The sequence below is a fragment of the Lipotes vexillifer genome, unplaced genomic scaffold, assembly GCF_000442215.2.
Source record: "Lipotes vexillifer unplaced genomic scaffold, Lipotes_vexillifer_v1.1 scaffold184, whole genome shotgun sequence".
In the NCBI taxonomy this organism is placed as follows: domain Eukaryota; kingdom Metazoa; phylum Chordata; class Mammalia; order Artiodactyla; family Lipotidae; genus Lipotes; species Lipotes vexillifer.
The window spans coordinates 1,789,336-1,812,141 of NW_006783561.1; the positions used below are offsets into that span (position 1 = coordinate 1,789,336).

General features: G+C 46.9%; 2 protein-coding genes across 7 annotated transcripts in view; both read left to right on the forward strand.

The window, feature by feature from the left end:
* The window catches only part of MARVELD1 (MARVEL domain containing 1), a 996-nt gene extending 888 nt beyond the window's left edge, over window positions 1-108 (forward strand). The window contains exon 2 of the mRNA XM_007456243.1: window positions 35-108. Within this exon, the coding sequence (XP_007456305.1) occupies window positions 35-108 (74 nt within the window). The remainder of the gene's footprint in view (window positions 1-34) is intronic.
* Window positions 109-16,783: 16,675 nt separating this feature from the next.
* ZFYVE27 (zinc finger FYVE-type containing 27) overlaps window positions 16,784-22,806 on the forward strand; it is a 20,500-nt gene continuing 14,477 nt past the window's right edge. For 3 of the 6 annotated variants that reach the window (XM_007456224.1, XM_007456225.1, XM_007456226.1), the window contains exons 1-3: window positions 16,786-16,982; window positions 20,429-20,499; window positions 22,074-22,260. In XM_007456224.1, coding sequence (XP_007456286.1) covers window positions 16,786-16,982; window positions 20,429-20,499; window positions 22,074-22,260 — 455 coding nt within the window. Of the gene's footprint in view, window positions 16,983-20,428; window positions 20,500-22,073; window positions 22,261-22,806 lie in introns of all 6 variants that reach the window. The other 3 variants (XM_007456228.1, XM_007456229.1, XM_007456227.1) reach the window with 2 other exon arrangements.

The window sequence follows — 22,806 nt, forward strand, 5'->3', positions numbered from 1 at the left end:
GAAGAGCACCCCCTTGCCCTGGCCCCTCTTCCAGCCCCGAGTGCTGAAAAAGGCAGGCATGACGCCGCGGGCGGAGCTGAGGACGGGCCTCCACTGGTCCTGGGATGAGCGACGGATGTGGTTTTAGTTTGGGATTGTGCGGGCATCCTGCGCAGTCCTAACGGGCCATCCCTCGGTGCTTTGATGTCTTGCGCTGGGGCCCATCTGCAAAGGTGAGGATGGATAGGGGGCTGTACCCTTGCACCGTTGGAGTCTTCTTTCTCCTCTTCCTGTTCCGCCTTTGTCCTCGCGGTTCACGGAGGCCAGTTCCTAATGCCCACTAGCTTCCCTGGCCTCTCCTTCCCAGCCTTCCTCTCACAGGTTTCTGTTCTGTCCCCACCTCCCAATATCTTTTTTGCATTAGGGATACCACACCAGCATCAAGGAATGTTAGGCGAGCCCCACCCCCTTCTTTTTGCAGATGGAGACTCAGAGCTTGCTCTTGCGAACAGCCAGAAAAAGATTAGAACCCGGTCTTTGGACTCCCAGTCTAGCGTTGTTTACTTTAAAGCATTGGTTGTTCCCAGGAGTCCGGACTCTGGAGCTACCCTCTAATAGAGGGTTTCAAGGCCCAAAGGGTTTGTCTAAGGTGCTTTCTCCCCTTCTTGAAGATTCACAGTGCTCATTAGCATATGAAAGGCTCTGAGAAGTCCTGCTCTAAAAGAAGCCCAAGTAACTTAGTTTACAGTGTTAACTGCCTCTGGATCTGGACCAGTTTTTTCCACCTAAGGTTCCAAGCAGCCGTGTGTCGTCCTGGCTCTCATTTATCACCAAGGGTCCCGACCCATTGGCTGTGGTCTGTTTGAAGACAAGGGGCACTCCTCTTTCCCAGGGAATTTCTATAGCAGAGGGAGGCCCCTCACCCCCTCCATTCAAGAGAAGATAGCCGGCCCTGCCAGGCCAGCGAGAGCCTGAGGAAACTGTGGATTGAACATTCCTTTACATTGTTTGGGAAATGAAGCCAAGGTTGTCCAGATGGTTTCCTGGTTTCCCAGTCAAAAGGAACATCACCTGTAAGAGATGCTGGCATTGACCATAAGCAACTGGCAGGGGTGGGTCACACCAAACAGAGAAGAAAACTCGGGATCTGGGATGAACAGCTGGCCCAGCCTCGGTAAGGTAAGATGCCTCTTGGTTTTCTGGCAAGGTCATAGGCCTTTGAATAAAAAACCCAGAGCCCGCTTCTTTTCTAAAAGATAAAGGGTTTGGGCTTCCCTGGTGGCGCAGTGGTTGGGAGTCCGCCTGCCGATGCAGGGGACACGGGTTCGTGCCCCCGTCTGGGAGGATCCCACATCCCACATGCCGCAGAGCGGCTGGGCCCGTGAGCCATGGCCGCTGAGCCTGCGCGTCCGGAGCCTGTGCTCCGCAACGGGAGAGGTCACAACAGTGAGAGGCCCACGTACCGCAAAAAAAAAAAAAAGTTAAAGGGTTTTTATTCAGGAGCAAGTTGAAGCGGTGACAGTAATAACCACAATGTCCAAAGGGTTATGACAACAATTCAACCTTTTTGCTAAATCCTTCAAAGATCTGCTCTTTGAAAAAGTTCAACCCTCTCTGGATTAGAAACTAGAATCGGGGAAGCCAGAATGCTTTTTTGTGAGCGTGTTTGTAGAGTTTAGGAAGAAAAGTCTTAGGTTTCTCTGTTGTAGTGGTGAAGATCTGGGTGGGGATGTGGAGTGCTTTTGTGAGTTTTACATAGTCACCATCTTTACATCTTTGTGCCTGGCACTACTCAAAGCACTTATGTATTCATTTCATTCTCTCAACAACCCTACTGAGCTGGGTTCTAGTATTATTTCCATATTCTGTTTGAGGAAAATGAGTCACAGAGAGGTTAACTGACTTACCTAGAGTCTCCCAGCTGGTGAGTTCAGATTTGAACTCTGGCAGTCTGACCTCTTCAGAACCAGGCTGTGCTGTATACAGTAGGGGGTTAATACATGTTAGATACTGTTAACATGGTTATCTTTATTTATTTATTTATTTTAATATTTTTGGCCACACCACGTGGCTTGTGGGATCTTAGTTCCCAGACCAGGGATCGAACCTGCACCCTCGGCAGTGAAAGCACAGAGTCCTAACCGCTGGACCGCCGGGAATCCCCGTGGTTATCTTTGGAAAAAAAATTTTTTTTAATTGTGGTAAAATATTCATAACATACAATTGAGTATCGAAACTGTCTTTAAAGTGTACAGTTCAATGGTATTAAATACATTCACATAGCTGTGCAGCGATCAGCACCATCCATCTCTAGAACTTTTTCATCTTGCAAAACTGAAACTCTGTATCCATTAAAATTGTGGTTATTTGTGTTATTGTTGTTGCTATTGTTTTCTGTCCTCCGGGAAATCCCAGAACACTGAGCCCTTCAGCGTCTCAGTTAGGCTGGGGTCCTGCTGCCATGCTCCAGGCAGGGTACCTGTTTCTTCAGTGCCCACCGCTGGTGCCAGCCAGAACCTGGGGGTGACCTTTGCTGGGATACTGGGGGTGTCTTGGAAGCCCAGCAACTTTGGTTCTTCTGTTGCAGGTTTCCATGTTGCTGAGGCCATGGAGACTCCCGGAGCCAGTCATTCTGACCTCTCCCAGGGCCCCTTCCCTGGGCCAGCGGAGGGTTTCAGTGTTTTCACTGGCCATATAAGGAGGTGGGGAGAGGGGATAATCTTTGCCCAGCAGCTCCCTTTCCACGTCATTCAGTGGAAGCGCCAAGATGGTGAAGGTTCGTTTTGCCTTGACATAGAGAAATTCCTATTCTGCTTGCGTTATGACTTGGGCACAAGCTTCCAGATACCTGGAACTGAGCCGTGCACCCCTGAACCCTAAACAATGGCTTTTGAGCTCCAGCATGTGTTCTTTTCTGTTTTTTAGATCATCACATAAGCTGCATCCTCAGCTCAGATCCAGCCCTTTGAGGACCTCTTCTTAGCCCCCAGCCCATAGTGCTTTGTCTGTGGTTAGCTGACCTTACTCAGGAGCAGACGTCTCCTTGGCCTTCATGGTACCTTATACAGCCACATGTGCCTGAAACATTCCAGAGCTCACTGGCTCGTCTAGATGTGCCTTCCCACTTGGCCTCCCGCGGCTTTTCCAGATGTGAGAAGGACGTGAAGACAGCTTCCACACCCATCCTCTTCTTCCCCTCGGGGCCCTGTGCCATTGGAATGGCTACCTGAGCTGGCCCGGAACTTTTGGATACTGGAGACAGTCTCCTTGGCCTCCCTCTTTGGACTCCAGGACTCGATCCAACCTGACACTGCTGTGGGCTGCCCCCAGCCCAAAAGTCTGGGACCACTTGTGAGCCCAGGAGAGGATTTCTCCAGTATTCTACAAAGGCCAAAGAGAGGGTGTGCGTGGGAGGGTAGGGAGAGGGGACCGATGTGCCTCATTCAGTAGTTTAGTGGTGATTACTAACATGCTTTTCTGAATAAAGTTTGTTTGTCTGATCTGGATGTATGTGTCTTCTCTCCTGCCCCCTACAGTAACACTCTGTGTCAGGTCCCCTAGCCTCCTTCCATCTTCTCATTTTGCCACATTTGTCTGCTTCCCCGGCTTCCCCTTCTTTCTGGGAGGGAAAGAAAAATGAGGTCATAGATTTCCAGTACAGTTAGGGCAGGGCACAGGAATCAGGAAGAAAACTCCCTGTGTCTGTCCCTGACTGAGGCTGAAGGGAATTCCAGAAGCTCCCACCCCTGCTCTCAATGGGCCCTCTGTTTGGGAAGTTCCACTGCCTGATAGGCAGGCACAGAATAACTATGGTCACGGAGCCAGAGGGTCCTGTTCTGGTCCAAGCCCATCATATTACAGAAGGGGAAATGAACCCCAGGGTGCAGTGGCAACTTGCTTAATGTCACAGAGCTGACTGGGGCCAGAGTGGGGTCTCCTGGAGCCCAGGCTCTGGTTCTTTCCTGCAGATCATTGTTCTGGTGTTGCCTTCTAGACAGATCCAATCTGGTCCCCCCTCTCTGCCTTCCAGCCTCAGCCTGCTGACTGAGGTACCCTGGAAAGGACTGGAGGGCAGTTAACAGGCTTCTTGTCGGCTCCTCCCTCCTGTGACCTGGGCCTGAAGTACACAGCCGGGACATAGAGTTCTACTGGCAGATCTCAAAGCACACCTAGAACAGCTCCAGGCAGGGATCCGATGCGTGTGCTCCACACCCACTCTCTTCAAAGCACCCTCCTCAAAATACAGCACAGGGCTTCCCTGGTGGCGCAGTGGTTGGGAGTCCGCCTGCCGATGCAGGCGACGCGGGTTCGTGCCCCGATCCAGGAAGATCCCACGTGCGGCTGGGCCCGTGAGCCATGGCTGCTGAGCCTGCGCGTCTGGAGCCTGTGCTCCGCAACGGGAGAAGCCACAACAGTGAGAGGCCCGCGTACCGCAAAAAAACACACAAACAAACAAACAAAATACAGCTCAAACTCTCTCTCTCTCATCCTCCTCTTCATGGTTTGCATTTCCAGGCTGGAGGAGAATGCCACCAGCTGCCCAAGATCCTCCCTTTCTCCCCTCTTCCCTCTGTGTCAATTAGTGAATATCACACGAAATAAAAAGCGGCCTTTGTGCAAAGGCTGGTAAGCCACCTGCTCTACTTTAGCTGGGTGGAATATTTGCAATTGAAAATGTTGCATTACCTTATTTGATCTTGTCACCAGTCTTAGAGGTTGGCATTGTCACCCCCATTCAATAGAAGAAATAGAGCCCCAGAGAGAAGGCCTTATCCATGGTCACATAGCTGGCAAGTGGCAGGACTGGGCCTAGAAAGTAGATGTTCTCTTACTATCCTCAGCAGCCAGTTGCTAAGCCCTGTGGGCCTCTGGGCAGGCTCTGAGGTAGAGGTGGAGTTTGGTTTTCCCTCCTAGAGACCAGGTGTTCAGGAATGGTCTAATCTGACATTTCCTGTTTAATGCTGGGGGCACTTTGAAATAAGACACTGCTCCTTGGGGACATAACTGAGCCCATTTGGGTCTGGGGAATCCGAGGGGTTTGTTCATTTCTATCTATTACTTTTCCTGCTTTTCTAGGGATGGGAGTGGGATGGTCAATGGTGAGGAAGGAGAATTAAGAATTCCTTTTCAGGCATAAAAAGGAAAGGGCAGGGATATGGGAGAAAGGTCTGGTTAGCACTACTTATATTTTTATTGTTTTTGTTTGTTACAATTGTTATTTGTAGAATAAAATAGTAATATATACCCATTAAATTTTTTTACCTAAGTGTACAAAGTAAAAAGAGAAGTCATTCGATCATCCTAACCTCACACCTGAGCAATAAGCCATTGTTCACTATTAAGCCCTTCTTCCTTAATTTTTATAACTAACAAAATATCTGGATGCTCACCCAAATACACACATATACATTCAGACTCTTCTAGAACTTGCCTTTAAAATTTAGCAATAATATAGTTCTAAACACTTTCTAATGTTCTATAATATAATAATATAGCTCTAGTCCTTTTAATTTAATTTTATTATTTTTTTGGAGAAAGAGTTCCACTACCACAGTGGGAATTTTTATTTTATTTTATTCTTTTTTTTAAATTTATGTATTTTATTTATTTATTTTTGGCTGCGTTGGGTCTTTGCTGCTGCTCGCGGGCTTTCTCTAGTTGCAGAGAGCAGGGGCTACTCTTCTCTTCGTTGCAGTGCGCGAGCTTCTCATTGCGGTGGCTTCTCTTGTTCTCTTGTTTGAGCACAGGCTTTTGGCACGTGGGCTTCAGTAGTTGTGGCGCACAGGCTTAGTTTCTCCACGGCATGTGGGATCTTCCCAGACCAGGGATCGAACCCGTGTCCCTTGCATTGGCAGGGGGGTTTTTTTTTTTTTTTTTTTTTTGCGGTACGCGGGCCTCTCACTGTTGTGGCCCCTCTCGTTGCAGAGCACAGGCTCTGCGGCCATGGCTCACGGGCCCAGCCGCTCCGCGGCATGTGGGATCCTCCCGGACTGGGACACAAACCCACATCCCCTGCATCGGCAGGTGGACTCTCAACCACTGCGCCACCAGGGAAGTCCCTCTAGCCCTTTTTAAATGTTCATATAAATAGTCAGAGACTGCAAGAATTTTGTGGGCTTTCTGGAGCCTTTATAACTTTCTCACTTTGGCTAACTCCCTTGGTTGCTTTCTATAAAGATCATAGTAAAAACTGGCCCTGTTTTTACAGATGAGGAATAGAGGCTTAGGATGGGGAGTGGCTCTCCGGGGTCTGTGCTCCTTCTACCCCCAGAGTGCCAAGAGTAGCAAGGAGGGGAGGGAGCAGAGGGGCAGCTGTATCTGGCGTCACAGCCAGGCTTGGGGAGAAGACCACAAGGGACTAGGGTTAGTGGGGGCAGCTGGAGAGAGGTGAGGAGGGCCTGACACTCTCTGGACCCTGTGGAGCAAAGGAGAGGTATGCTGGGGAGGTGGCCAGGACCCAAAGAGGGCACCTGGGCATAGCCAGCAGAAGGGCAAGGGCCACCACATCAACCTCATCAGCCTGTGGAAATTCCAGCTGGGCTCTTAATCTGAAAGCTCTTTTGCCCTCCCTGTTCCATGACCCCATTCCTTTTTGGGTTTTCCCCATTATTTATTTATTTATATGTTTATTTTTATTGGGGTAGAGTTGTTTTACAATGTTGTGTTAGTTTCTACTGTACAGTGAAGTGGAGTTCCCTGTGCTATACAGCAGGTTCTCATTATTTTATACATGTTAGTGTATATATGTATGACCCCATTCCTTTTGAACTGGGTGGCTATTTGGGATCTTGTAGGCACCAAGGCTGTGGTGTTCCTTCCCCAGCACTGAGGTGAGGGCCAGCTCCCAGAGGCAGTCCCTCTGCAGCTTGATAGCTGCATCTCCCTGGGGGTGGGAGGCAGGCTGCCCTTGCTGCCATCTCCAGGAGTCCTGAAGGGGGCTCTCTGATGCCACAGGTAAAGTACTTCTGAGACAAAGTTGGGAAGAGGGGAGAAAGGGAACAAATGATGGATGCCTTATGTAACGTCCTTATCATTCTCACAAGCCCGTGCATATACCCCTATTTAACAGACATGGAGACAGGCTCAGAAGGGTAAACTGATTTCCCCAGGGCACTTGACTAAGTAACAGAAACAAGATTCAAACTCAGGTCTAAGCTACCATGCTCTGCTGTTTCAGAGGATTTCCCAGAAGGCTGTTTCTTCCAGCCATCCAAAGACTCCACCCAGATCTACGCTAGATTTTGCATTAAGTATATCTTAAGCTAAGGCAGGAAGGAAAGTTTATTATATTATTACAAATCTGAATTATCTCAGCTTCTCTCTTCTTGGTTTATAAAGAAGTTGGATAATTACCTTCAGGTTTCATCAGCTCACTGCTGAGGTCACTCTCCCTCTGTCTGCCGGATGTAAGAAACATTTTTGAAACTGCTCCTCCACCCTGCCCTTCTCCCTCTTGAGACCCGGTGCCATAGGTATGGCCGTCTGATCTGACTCTGAACTTTTGGATACTGAACTCTGTCTTTTGCAATCTTGCCCTGATTCTGTGTTGGAATGACAATCTCACAAGCCATGGAATGAAGCCTCTACTGGTCTTTCTTGTGTCCACATTTGAGTTTTCTTGAAAAGATGCACAGAGGTGTTAAAAATTATTGTCACTTTCCTGAAGGCCAGGACCTCCTTCTTCCCTACGGAATCTGAGGTCCATCTTTGCTCTCCTTTTTATTCCCTTTGGCAGTTCCCGGGCTGTGTCTCTGTGCTCCAAGAAGTTCTGCCTCCTTTCAGCCCGAAAGGACTCACTGTTCTCATCTTGCTTCCTGGGGTTCCAGTCCATCTGGAGAGACGAACCGACCATGAGTTTTCAGGTGTCAGTAGTGGGACGTTCACAGACTCCCCTCTTTATGTGTTTGCAAGACCTTCCATGAGTGCATTCAAGTCAAAATTATTCCAGTAACACAGGGCATTGCCAGGAACAGTTACTTGCTTGGCTTCCCTAGCTGTTTCGTATGTGGGCATTTCACAACATGTCTTTCCTCACATCCTGGTAAACTCTGTTGTATTTTTCAGCTTGTCAGCATCTTCTCCCAGCCATCCCTAGGAACTAGTGAACGTGCTGAGTTTGTTTTTCCTTTTAAGTTAAGTTGGTGAACTACCTCAGTGAGCTTGACCTAGTGGGCCAGAAGGCTGAGGTGATGCGGTCTTTGTGTAGTGACTGTGATAGTGATGATAAAAATGATATTATTGTTGATAATGGCATTAATAGTAATAAAGATTACACGTCTCAGTCTCTTGTACTCACAGCTTGCAAATATATTTTTACATTCATTATTTCATCTCATCCTTATATGAAAAGATAAACAGCATAGATAATAACCACATTTTGTAGATGAGGCTCAGAGAGGTGAAGTGTTTGCCTATCTATCTATGTATCTATCTATCTATCTATACTTATACATATACACACACAAAGATTAGGGTATACTTCTATGTTAAATGTACACTTTGGGGACTTCCCTGGCGGTCCAGTGGTTAAGGCTCTGGCTTCCCACTGCAGGGGGCATGGGTTTGATTCCTGGTCAGGGAACTAAGATCCCACATGCCACAGGACACAACCAGGAAAAAAAAAAAAGTACACTTTGATGAGTTTTGACGTATGTGTACACTTGTGAAGCCATCACAATTAAGACTGTGGACATATCCATTGTGCCCCAAAGCTTTTTTGTGCCCCCTTGTAATCTCTTTTTCCCTTTTCCATCTCCCCACCCCAGGCAACTACTGATGCTTCCCATGACTATAGATTAGTTTATATAAGTGGAATGTACAGTATGTGGGTTATTTTTTCCCCCCATTGGAGGGGGCAGTGTCTGGCCTCTTTTACTCAGTAATTTTGAGATTCACTCATGTTGTTGTTGTACCAATATTTCATTCATTTTTATCTATCACTGAGTATTATTCCATTTTATGGGTATAGTATAATTTGTTTATCCATTCACCTGTTGATGGACATTTGTGTTGTTTCAAGATTTTGGTTCCTGCAAATAAAGCTGCTCTGAACATTCATGCATAAATATTTGTGAAGACATAGACTTTCATTTCTCTTTGTTAAATACCTAGCAGTGGAGTGGCTTAGCTGTGTGGTAGGTGTATTCTTTTGCTATTTTTATTACCTATGTTCCAGATGAAATTTGTTTATTTGTGTGTGTGCTCTTGCCTGACATTTGTATCATGGATGGTAATTCTGGACTCAGAATAAATTGGAAAGTTTTCCATCTTGTTCTGTTCTCTGGAATAGCTTAACCATATCATTTTACTGATGGGTTTAATAAAATTGTCTACAAAATAACCTGTTCCTGATGCCTTTTAGGAAGCTTTTTTTGTTTTATTTATTTGTTTTTAGCCAAGTTGTGCGGCTTGTGGGATCTCAGTTCCCCGATGAGGGATTGAACCGGGGCCATGGAAGTGAAAGCCTGGAGTCCTAACCACTAGGCCACAAGGGAACTCCCTTTTAGGAAGTTCTTTGGTTAATTCTCTCAGTTTCATTAATGGTAATTGGTCTATGCAGGGTTTTTTGTGGCTCACCTACTGCCTTTCCATTCGTGGCATTTTTATTCAAGTTGTCTCTCCCATTAATTCTCTCATCTAATTCTCCAATTTAGAATGAGAACTTTTTGAGGGAAGAATTCCAGGCTATTCTTCTCTGTATTCCCACGAAAGGCACATAATACGTAGTTATTTGGTGGAATGAATGAATATTGGTGTTTAGCTGCTGTAACAAACACACCTCAACATTTCAGTGGCTTAATATAACAAAAGTCTATTTGTTGTTCACATACAAATCTATTTCTGCCTCACACAGTTGTCCATTGTGGATATTCCACGTCAGTGGGAGGTTTCCACGATGTGATGATTCAGGGACTTAGGCTCCTCCCAATTTGTGGCCCCACCATCTCCTCTTCTTTGAGCTGGCATTTGGGAGAAAAGTGGGAGGAGTAGATTTCCGACATTTAAATGCCTTGAACTAGAAGTGACTCTTATCACTCACGTCTTTTGGGGAGTCACATGACCGAATAATCTATATGCAAGGAGGCTGGAAGGTGTAGTCCATGGTGGGGCAATGGCTGCCCGGCTACAACTCTATACCCTGGAAGAGGGAAGAGGACTTTTGGGTGGAGAGTTAACTGCTTCTTTCCTGGGAGGCCACAGGTTTTATTGCTGAGGTTTTCATTGCCTTGCTCTTCAAGACTTTTTTTGCCCCTGTGTTTGATGAATGGTTGTTTTCATGGCTGCCAAGAGCTGTTGAGTAAGAGTATAACAGCAGACATTCATTTCCTTGCTGTGTTTGTCCAACAACTCACTGTGTCACAGCTGGAAAACTCATTACTCATGAGGGCTTCTTTCCCAGGTACAAGAACATAAAGATGTTATTTATTGAACACTTTTCAGAGCAATGGCAGTGAGTTATTAACCCCAAAATATACCCAAATATTAAGTTTAAATACTAGAGTAAACCCAAATATTAAAGAGAATCTAAAAATACATATCAGTCAAATGTTTCTTTCATTTATTCATTCATTTAAAAAATTGAAACAGTTCCTGTAAGATAAAATTTCACGCAGAAATTCTCCATTTTAGAGTGTACAATTCAGTGGTTTTAGTATATTCACAAAGTTGTGCAACTATCACCACTATCCAATTCCAGAACATTTCCATCACCCGAAAAAGAAACGCTGTACCTATTAGTCACTCCCAATTCCTTCTTACCCCCAGTCCCTGGCAGCCACTAATCAATCTACTTTCTGTCTCTATGGACTCGCCTATTCTGGACATTTAGTGTAAATGGAATCATACAATATGTGGTCTTTTGTGTCTACATAGCATAATGTTTTCAAGGTTCATCTATGTTGTAGCATGTATCAGTACTTCGTTTATTTTAATGATAAATATTAATATTCCACTGAATGGATATATCACACTTTCTTTATCCATCATTCCTCCGTTTAAAATTTTTTAAAATTGTGGCAAAATACACATAACATAAAATTTACCATCTTAACCATTAAAAAAAAATAAGTTTATTTATTTAGGCTGCGTTGGGTCTTCGTTGCTGCACACAGGCTTTCTCTAGTTGCGGCGAGCAGAGGCTACTCTCCGTTGTGGTGCACTGGCTTCTCATTGCGGTGGCTTCTCTTGTGGAGCACGAGCTCTAGGTGCGTGGGCTTTGGTACTTGTGGCTCGTGGGCTCAGTAGTTGTGGCTTGCAGGCTCTAGAGCGCAGGCTCAGTAGTTGTGGCGCATGGGCTTCATTGCTCCACGGCATGTGGGATCTTCCCAGACCAGGGCTCGAACCCGTGTCCCCTGCATTAGCAGGCAGATTCTCAACCACTGCACAACCAGGGAAGCCCCCTTAACCATTTTTTAAATGTACAGTTCATTGGTATTAAATATGTTCACGCTGTTGGGCAACCATCTTCAGAACTCTTCTCATCTTGAAAAACTGAAAGTCTGTACTCATTAAATAATAAATCCCCATTCCCCCTCCCTCCAGCCCCTGACAACCACTATTCAATACTTTCTGTCTCTATGAATTTCACTGCTCTAGATACCTCATATAAGTGTAATCATACAGTATGTCTTTTTGTGACTGGCTGAGCTCTTCACTCAGCATCAATGTCCTCAAGGTTCATTCATGTTGTAGCATGTGTCAGAATTTCCTTATTTTTTAAGTAAAAATAGCCCATTGTGTATGTGTACACCACATTTTGTTTATCCATTCATCCATCAATGGACACTTGGGTTGCTTCCACCTTTTGTGATTAAAACTGCTGTGAACATGGGTATACAAATATCTCTTCGAGACCCTGCTTTCAATTCTTTCGGGTATATGCCCAGAAGTGGCATTGCTGGATCATACGGTGATTCTGTTTAACTTTTTAGGAATTGCCATATTGTTTCCCATAGAGTCTGCACCATTTATGTTCCCACCAACAGCACACAAGGTTCTTGTTTCTCCACATCCTCACCAACACTTCTTATTTTCTGTTTTACTCATTTATTTTAAAACAAGCATTCATTGAGTACCTACTATGCCAGGGCTGTGCTATATACTTGGCAGAAACTGGGACTGGCAAGATGTTAAGTCACAGTCCCCCTGCTCTCAGGAATTCAGGACACGATGAGGGAAATAGTCATGTTCAAGAGAAAGATTGAAATGCAAGGTGAGGGACTTCCCTGGTGGTTCAGTGGTTAAGACTCTGAGTTTCCACTGCAGAGGGGCATAGGTTTGACGCCTGGTCGGGGAGCTAAGATCCTGCATGCTGCGTGCCCAAAAAAAAAAAAAAAAAAAAAAAAAAAAAAAAAAAAAAAAAAAAGAAAGAAAGAAAGAAAAAAGAAAGGTGATAGGTGCTTAATAGAGATGAAAGAGTTCTGTGTAGACACAGAGGAGGAAGTGAGGAATTATTTGGGGAAGTCTTTACAAAGAACCTGATATTCAAGCTGGATGTTAAAAGGTGAGCAGGGGGAGATGAGGTGGAAGGAAAGGTAATCTAAGCCGACAGAGCAGCACATAGCAGCCAGCCTCCAAGATGGCCTCGAGGATGGCCCCGATAAGTCTCACCTCCTGGTAGTTATGCTGTTGTATAATCTTCCCATTATGCGTTGGAATGTTGACTAGTTCGGACCCGTAAGACCAACAGGATATTGTGAAAGTGACAGTGTGTGACTTTTGAGGATATGGCATAGGAGACCTTGTAGCTTCCTGCTTTGCTCCCTCTTGGATCTCCTGCTCTGGGGGAAGTCAGCCTCCATGTCGTGAGGACACTCGAGATACCTTCTGGAGAGTCCCGGGTGGAGAGGAACTGAAACCCCTTGCCAGCCTGTCAGCACAAGAGCCAGCACCAACCGGTCTGCTATGTGAGGAAGCCAATCCTCCAGCCCCATCAAGCCTTCAGATGACAGCAGCTCTGGCCAGCATCTGAGTACAACCTCACAAAAGCCCCTGGGCCAAAACCACCCACCAAGCTGCTTGCAGTTTCCTGCAAAAACCACCCCAAAGCCAAATAATACATATTGTTTTAAGCCACTAAGTTTTTTGTTTTTTTGCGGTTCTGATAAGCCAGTAAGTTTTGAAATAATTGTTACACAGCAAGAGATAACTAATGCAGCTAGAAGCATGAGAAGATCTGGTATATGCAAGAAATGGTGGCATGAGAGACCATCGCCAGAAACCCCAAGTTTAGAGAGGCTTCTGAACAAGTCTGTGTAAGAGTGGGTGAGAGCGCCATCTGGTGGAGAAAGCTGTGCTTAGCCATTCCCTTCTCTTCCTGCTCATATTTTTCCAGCTTGTTCTACCTAACATTTCTTGCTAATAATTCTCCAAGAGCCCCAGTGAAATTCAATTATGTGGACCATATACACCCTTTCTTATAGATTCAAAGACTAACCTCCGAAAATGTCATGTTAAGGTATTAATTATCCTCTTTTTCTATTTTTTTTTCCTCCCTTAGTCTCTCCCACCTATCAGCTATCCAGGGGAAAACATCAGTGGCATCAGGATTTGAGGCAAGAAGTGAAGACTCAGAATGCTGGAGAAGGGAAAGAAGGAACCAGGAGAACTTGATTATGAAAAATCAGAGTCAGGTCCCAGAAAGCAGACTCCAGTTGACCAGTCTCTAGTTACCAGGAGAAGCCTTTGTTCATTGATGGGCCATGACTGTTGTCCCTTTCTGGTCTTTAGAGCCTTTTTGTATCCTCCAGTGTTTTCCTCAAACAATGTCGAGGAGTTCTGGAATGATATCCCTCAATTCTATAGCTGCCAGGAGAGAGAACCAATAAAACTACTAGCTATAGTCAGCCTGAGGCCAATGGTCCAGGCAGACCTGAGGAGGAGGAATTTCAAAGAAACTGAAATCTACCTTTGGAGTAAATTACTGAAGGTGGAATTACAGGTAAAGATATCCTAGCCTCATCTTAAAGGAGAGGCAGAGTCCAGAAGACAAGCCTGGCCCAGCCACAAAGCCAGGCCCATTCCTCTAAAAAGCAAGGGGATTTCTGAATATGGTTTAGTGGTGAGTGGCTGATTTGTATCTGTCTACCTTCTGGCTGTTTGGAGGGGGAAGTGATTACTTCTGGCTGGGGCAATCAGGGAAGGAGTGCAGACATTTGACTCCTGCCTAGATGAATGGGTTGGATTTGGACAAAAGCACAAGTGGGAGAAGGGCATTCCTTCCGGAGCTCACAGCACAAGCAATGTAAGGAGACCAGAATGCAAGGGGCACTTGAAGGTAACAATGGAGGAGTTCAGTTGGCTGAAGTTAAGAGGCTCTCCTGTAGGGGACTAGCAGGGGCTGAGGCCAGTAAATGCAGACTAAGGTGGTGATGGTATGGTTGGGGGAACCAGGGTCAGATGACACAGAGGTTAAAATCCCAGCTCACTGTTGCGTACTAGCTGAGAGACACTGAAGTTCCTTGACAAATCTCAGATTCCTCATCTGTGAAATGGCGATAACCCTAATAGCGTTGTTGGAGGAGGACTAGCTAAGATAATGCCTACAGAGAGCTTAGTCCAGTGCCTGCCGCCTGGTAAGCCCTCCGTAAATAAATGTTAGTGCTATTATTATTAATGCAAAGGCATCGGATGCATGCTTTAAGGGCGATTAACCGGGCAACACAGTGAGAAGTGGGTTGAATTGGGAAGAGCTTGCCCAGGACCCTGTACACAGTAGCTACTCAGGAAACGCTGAACGGAATTGCATTCTCTGCTAGGCATCGGGCAAGCAGGGATATGGTTTCTGCCTTTTGTAAGCTCACGGTCCCCAGGGGGTGAGGCAAGTGCTAAATTTGGTGGGGGGAGGATGCAGACGTAAATTCTTCAGGTTAGCTTCTGTCCAACTGTTCGCTGTCGGAATCCAAAACGACGCGGGGACAGCGAGGGGTGGGGTTCCCTAAACTCCCAGGGCTTAGCAAACCGCCGTCGGGCAGGACTACAGTTGAGCCCAGGATCCTGGCTGAGGAAGAAACGGCGCGCAGGCGCAGTGCAGACGAGGGCGCTCACCTGTCCTTAGAGCGGGCGGAGCTAAACCCGGGAGGCGGGGCGGGAGCGATGACGTCAAGGGCACGCCGCGGCAGAGCAATCGCGTCGCGGAAGCGGCGGCGGGGGAGGCGGCGGAGGTTCTCAGTACTGCGACTTCAGAGAGGCCTTGGGAAGAGGCGCGTCGTGGTGGGGCGGGCCTGAGGAAACGCGCCGGGGTCCAGTGGCCCTATTAGTGCCTCCTGGCCGTCCCCGCCCCTTCCCCACCATCGCAGCGACCGCTTAGGTGAGGTGCCACCCCCACCCCACTCTGGTGTGTCAGCCGACTGTGCGGAGTTAGGCGCCTAACGCCGCGGGGGCCACCACCTGCTGGCCCAGCGACCTTGGGTGTGGTCTTCTGTGGTTTAGGTCTCAGGGCCCCGTCCGGCTCCCTGGGCTGCAGGGGTGATGGTCCGGCCTCTGCCGGCGCAGACCTGCTTCACCCCTTCCTGGGCTCTTACCTCGCGCCCGCCTTGGGTCCTTTCGTCCTAGCTCCGCCTGAGGGGGTCTCGGGTTCCTGGTGGCCCCTTTGTTACCCTCCCTTTCAAACACCCTCCTCCCCCCGTCGTCCCAGATCGCAGCCCCTTGCCTGGAACTGGCTTTTGTTGCTGTGAGCCAAGGGTCTACCTCCTTGTTTACTGCTTAGCGTTTGGGTCGGACTTTGAAATTAGGAGAGACGGTGAGAGTTCTGTGGCTACAGAGAAGAGAGAAGGGAATGGGGTTTTATGGAAGGTGGTGACTGCCCCGTAGGGTTCAAGGGGAAAAAGGGGCGGGTAATGGGGAGGGATGGTTCAGGAGGTTGTTGCGAACAGAAGGGAGAGGGAAAGCTTAGAGGATGCAGCAGGGTGGAAGAAAGCTCTGGGGTCCTGGAGCGTGGGCAATTAATTCACTCACTCAGCGAGCATTTATTACATTCCCATTGTGTGCGGAAACAGTGGTGAATGGAAGACGTAGTCTTTGACCTGCTGGAACTCAAAGTTTAAGAGGGGCTGACTGGCAAGAAAGAAGGGAGTTTTGCTTTGGTGTGATAAATGCTGTTAGGGTACTGAGTACATGATCCTTTGGGAGCATTGGGAAGGGTCTCCCAGTCCAGACTGGAGTTGTTGGCAAAGACTTCTCAGAGCAGGGGAGTGGTGTTTAAGCCGATACCTGAGTGATGAGTAGGAATTAGCTAAGTAAAAAGTGGGAGAAAAATATTTCAGGACATCGTTTCACTTGAGACCCCAGGCTGCCTCTCACCAGCAACCATGTGTGCTTGATCTTTATGGTTTATACTCTTGATGGGTCTGTGGGGAAAAGAACATTAGATGGAGAGTCAGAAGAGCAGGATTTTATACAGTTGACCCTTGAACAACGCAGGGGTTAGGAGCGCTGACTCTCTGTGAAGTCAAAAATTGGAGTATGACTTACAGTACGCCCTCCCTCCACGCGGTTCCTCCGTATCCGCCGTTGGGCATCCGAGGATTCAACCAACTGCAGATTGTGTAGAACTGTAGTATTTAGTGTTGGAAAAAATCTGCATATAAGTGGAACCGTGAAGTTCAAACCCATGTTGTTCAAGGGTCAGCTCTATCTGGGTCATTCACTTCACCTTGCTGAATGTGTCTTCCTCTGTGAAATAGGCTTTCCACCTGTAGTCCTGCCTACCTCATAGGTTTATTATGGCACCACATGAAATAATGCAAGTAGAAGTGTGTTGGGCATTGGAAGTGCAATGCAAATGTCAGGAATTCTTATGGTTACAGGATGCAGACCTCAGAGCGAGAGGGGTGTGGGCCAGAGGTGAGCCCCAGCATGGTCCCCGAGGCTCCCCTGGAGTCTCCAACTGCTCCTGCCAAGTCCCCGGCGTTTGATCTTTTCAACTTGGTTCTGTCCTACAAGAGGCTGGAGATCTACCTGGAACCTCTGAAGGATGCAGGTGATGGTGTCCGGTATTTGCTCAGGTACAGATTTTATTTAGGGTTGCTCCAACCTGCTGGGCCTTCTGCCTTCCTGCTCTGGCCACTGAGGCAGTGGCTGGGTTATCCTTTCTGCGCTAGTGAGGAGCAGTTCTGGGAGGTCCTTTGGGCCTCTGGGCTTATTCTAGACCCTGTGTCTCAGGCCCAACCCAGGAGAGGCAGGAACTGGGAACCATCTGGCCTTTCACCAGGGTTTCTTCTTTGTGGCTGAATAAGCTCATACCTCAGGACTGCTAGCTAGCCTTGACCATTGGGCCTTTATCCAGAGCAGGCTTTTTTTCCCTTCTCTCCCAACATTAGCATAATTCATATTAAAATTAGGATGCAAATAACTATGAATAAGCAGACACTATTTTCACTAATCCTTTAGGATTATGGCTCTCAAAAGTTTTTGTTCCTGTTCTGCTTTGATTTTCATCCTTGGTAATTTTCTTTTTTCTCCTTTCAGCTCACTTTATTTCTTATGCTAAAGTATTTAAAATTATAGATACATACCATTCTGCTCCCTAAACACATTATTTAGTTTGTCTCTAAATAATAATGACTTTTTAAAAAAAAATAAGGTAACATCATACCTAACACAATTAACAGTGATTCCTTGATGTCACCCTATACCCAGTTCATATTCAGATTTTCTCAGTCCCAAGAATGTCATTTACCATTGTTTTGGTCAAATCAGGCTCCGATCCAGCACCATGCATTCTGTGTGGTTATTATGTCTCTTAGGTCTTTCTCAATCAAATGGTCTCTTTCACGACACTGACTTGCTGGAGAATTTCCTACCTAGATTTGTCTGGTTGCTGCTTCTTCCTGGTGCAGACTGGAAGTTAAATTTAAAGGTTGGATTAGATTTGAGTAAAAAAAAAATTTTTTTTTTTTTTTTGTGCAAAGGTTATGTGTTCCTAATACTGCGATGTAATGGAAGTCACATAAAGCCAGCTTGTCCTAAAGAGCAGATGTTCTTCATCTAGAGCCTGTGGGTGGGGCTCTCGGGGTCAGTGAATCTCCTGAACCTGCATGTAGAGTTGTGTGGGCACACGTGTGTGTATTTCTAGGGAGAAGCTTCTAGTTTTCATCAGATTCTTTTAAAGGCCTTCAACCATCTCAGATGCCTGAGAGACACAGGTAGGAGACAAGGGCAGGTAGGGTTGGGTTAACCTCCCAGGGTGCTCTGGAGTATTTATTCTTACCTCACTCTGGAAATAGTGGGAGGTTTATTTTTAACTCTGACCAATGCCCTGAGTTTTTCTTGTTCACCCCAGAACCCCTTTAATTTATGGTATTATCCCTAGAGATGAGCTGGTCAGTGTTCCAGAGCAATGTTCTCTACTTTTAGATGACTATGCTGTTGATGTAAGGGGTAGGGAGATGGTGTAAGGAGGGGCTCGCTTTGTAATCCCACCATGACCAACTAGCTGAAATGAATTGTGGTCTTCCTTAGGGGAGTGTGTGGGCTCTGGAAAGCACGGGGCTGTGCTCTCTGGTGTTTTCTACTCTGTGTGTGTGTGTGTGCGCGTGCGTATGCACCTGTGCATGCAAATGTATGTGTGTATGTATATACGTGTGTATGTATATATGTGTGTTTTGCCTTTTCGTGGCAAAGCACAAAAGTTAAATATATCCTGCCCTTCTCCTTTTCCAGCACTGGTCTCTTAGTGCTTCTTGGCACTAATGTATTAGGATTTTTCCATTTTATGAAGTTAGAAATCTGAGGATGTGGTGGGATTGACTAAGCTGGATGAGGAGGAGCATCGGGACTCAGAAGCCCCCAGGAGCTTATGGTCTCCGAGCAGCTGGGAGATGGAGTGCTGGTCTGTGAAAGTGGCTGTCAGATTAGTTTGTGTGTTTGGTTGTTCTTTTCTTAGTAAAGAGGATTTGACTTTGCAGAGGGATCTAATCTTGAGCTTCTATGAGGTCTGAAGCCTGGAGCTACAGTAGATTTTTAAAAGACTTCTCTCTTCTGGGATCAGCTACTCCGGTAGATGGGTCGGTAAAGTGTCGGTAAAGACGTCAGATAGAATGGGAGAGGCTGGGAATTCCCACGCGGTCCAGTGGTTCGGACTCTGCGCTTCTACTGTAGGAGGCGCAGGTTCAATCCCCGGTTGGGGAACTAAGATCCCACATGCCACGTGGCATGGCCAAAAAATAAACAAACAAATCTTAAAACAAAAAAGAGAGAGAGAGAGAGGCTTTAAAATGAAAGCGATCTCAGTGGCTGTGTGCTATTTTTATTTCTGAGATGGGATTGGCCTTAGACCTGACTTAATTTGCTTTTACCCTGGTAGCAGCCACTAGATGGGTCTGAGGCCTAATTAGGGTGGTGTAGTTGGAGTGTATGGAATTTTAAGACAAAGGCAGAGAGAGGTCATTTCACTCCCTTACTCATAACTCTTGTTAAAAAAAAAAGCACCCCATAAATTAGTTAACCTCATTTAGTAACTGTGAAATATCCCAATTAGAGCAAAAGAAAATGCATTGAAGTTCTGAATACATTGCAACTTACCTGTTGATTTTTCTATTTGACTCTCTCCTCTGAGGGCCCACCTTATATCCACTGACACTGCTCTTTAGAATGTAGGTGTCAGTGGCTTCGTGATTACGTCTGTGCTCCCTTTACCCTGTTAAATGTCCTTTATCAAGGACTAAGCCAGCAGCGTTGCTCGTCCTCAGCAACTGTCTCTGATTTTCTTTCCTCCGTCTTTGGGGGCTTCTGCTTGGCATTTGGTGGTGGTGGGAGCTGGGTCTGTGTTTGCTTCTAAAAGTTCCAGTTCACTTTGGGCATGTTTGCTGAGGGAATGCCAACCCTGGTTTTGTCTTCATTTTTTATATGTTGAAATGAAACCTTTATTATTTTCTTTCCTTTGGAATTAATGTATGTTTAAAACAAACTCTCAAAATCACAGAAATAAGAGAAAGTCACAAATAAGGTCAAAGAAATCCTTTACATTTTGTTCTCTCAGTTTCCATATTAGATGAGTCTTGTGCAGTAAGCATGTGTTCTTACGAAATTGTAAAAAAAGAATACATTACATATCAACTCTGTCTCAGTAAATACAAAGAATAAAGGAAAACTCTTAAAGAAGAATGTCTTCGGCACCTCTTAAAGAGAATAGAACCTTACAAAACACAGGTTAAACAGGGTTATAACATTAACAGATAATTTCATAAATTCTTCCTCCTCCTGAAAAAAGCTTCTACAGGTCTTCTGGTTCTGAGAGGATGCCCTTTCTCACCACGGGGCCTAAGGTGTGGCCTCAGCTCCTCTCCCGGTCGGCTGTCCAAGTGAGAGACCCACTTTTCATTTCTCCCTGACCTTCCGAGCTCCAGGGCCTCCTCTTCCTCCTGATTTTGAAGACCCGCCTGTGTGCCTGTCTCCCCTTCCTGGCTGGAGGGGCAGCTGTCTTCAGTGACCAGGACTCTCTGTGTTGTAGGTGGCAGACACCATTGTGTTCCTTGCTGACCTGCCTGGGCCTCAACATCTTGTTCCTCACCTTGAATGAGGGTAAGAACCAGGGGCCAGGGTTTTTTTGTGAATGAATGTGGGGAGGAATTCGGAGAAGCAGCCCATGTGAGGGAGCCGCCTGTCTCGCCACGGAGTTGGCCTCCCTCTGTGTCTGCTCTATGTCAGAACATAGGCTCCTGAGATACCCACCCTGGGCTAGAATCCTGGCCGGGCCACCGGTGTGACCTCGGAAGTTCTTTAACCTGTCCATTAAGGCCTAATTTTCCTCATCTCTGAAGGGAGGATAGTAACAGTGCTTTCCTCAGAGGCTCGTTGTGAGGAATGAGATAATCTATGTATAACACTTAACACAGTTCCTGACATAGAATAAGCAGTCAGTACATTATAGCTGTTATTATTATTTCCTTCTGGACTGATGCTGATGCATTAACCTTTTCCCATTTTGGTTTCTGGGGTCATTTGGGGACATGACATGGGGTGAAGGTACTAGGAAGGTGAGCTGATCAGGGATTTTTGCCACATCTGTTGATTTTCTCTGGCTCAGCAAGTGAGCCTGGCCGGGGCTGCTGGGCAGTCACCAGTGGTGAGGGGTCTGTGGCCTGAAGCCTTTGAGGTTGATGTGTGGACAGGTGGGTGGCTGGTGGGGTCCTGGATAGTGCTGTCTACTGGGGACCTTTTATGACAAGGTGTGCTGGGACCCAGCCCTTTTAGTCAGAACTGGCAGATGGCTGCAGAAAAAGCCAAACCCCTCAAGGGAAATGAGTGAAGGGCCTGGGGCAGAACGTTCTGAGGAGCTGAGTCCTTTCTTCATGCATTTGTTCTATTGAATTCACATTTCTCAAGTGTCTCCTTTGCCTCCTGTGGTTTCAATGGGTTGAAAATAAACCTGTTTCACATAAAACCTCATCTTCTATGTCTTAGTAGGACTCTTCTTTGTCTGACTGAAACTCAGATATCCTTCCCAGACTGTTAGATTTTTCTGAATATATTTCCAAAGTAAGTCAGTTCAGATGACAGATATTTAACAAGCATTTACTCGGTGCCCAGTGCTCTGTTAGTTTGCTTTGGAGGGTACCATGTTAACATGGAAGAAGTTCCTTGTTTGCATTTTCTTTTAGCCTCACCATTGCTCGATCCATAGTGGTCTGTGGTATCCTAAACTCCAAAGGAAGGCTTCCAGTCTGCCCTAGTGGCCCAAAGGTCAGACTGTCAGTCATCGGGAGCTCCCAGCGGCCAGACTCCAGGCACGAGCCACCTGCTGTGTGCTGTGTGCTAGTGTAGTGATTTTTAATATTTTAAAAAAAGGGTCTGGGGCTACAGCAGTGACCAGATGGGGGAAAAAGTCCCAGCTCTTAGGAGCCTACATTCACAGAGGAGCCAACAATCGTATGTGTAATCTGCCATGCGGTGATAAGTTCTATGAGGAAAACTAAAGCTGGGTTAAGGGGCTGGAGGCCGTGGGGGGGCGGGGGTTCTGTTTCATACCAGGTGGTTGGGGGAGGTCTTTTGGGCAGAGACCTGGAGCAGGTGAGGGAGCGAGCACGTGGACATCTGGGTGGGCGGAGGCTCCTGGTCCTGCTATCTGCTTATCTGCAGTGTTTTTGCTCCCATAGGTGCATGGTACTCAGTGGGTGCCCTGATGATTTCAGTGCCCGCCCTGCTGGGCTACCTTCAGGAAGTCTGCCGGGCACGACTGCCCGAGTCTGAGCTGATGCGGAGGAAGTATCATAGCGTGAGGCAAGAGGACCTGCAGAGAGTTCGCCTGTCTCGCCCTGAGGCCGTAGCTGAGGTGAAGAGCTTGTGAGTATGGAAGGGGCCAGGGAGGTGAGGGACAGTGACAGTACCAGCTGCCACCACACTGAGTGCTGGCTGGGCACCAGGCATCATAGTGGGCAAACCATGGATGTTATTTCATCTTTTTTTTTTTTTTTTTTTTTTTTTGCGGTACATCTGCCTCTCACTGTTGTGGCCTTTCCCGTTTTGGAGCACAGGCTCCGGACACACAGGCTCAGCGGCCATGGCTCACGGGCCCAGCAGCTCCGCGGCATGTGGGATCCTCCTGGACTGGGGCACGCACCTGTGTCCCCTGCATTGGCAGGTGGACTCCCAACCACTGCACCATCAGGGAAGCCCCTCCTTTCATCTTTTTAACAGTTCTGGGAGGTAGCTACTATGATTGTCCTCCATTTATGGATGAGGAAAAAGGCAATTGACCAAGCTGGGATGGGAATCCAGATCTAGCTGATTTCACGTTTAGGGTCTTGACTGAACGCGCACGCGCGCGCGCACACACACACACACACACACACACACACACACACACACACACACACACACACACACACA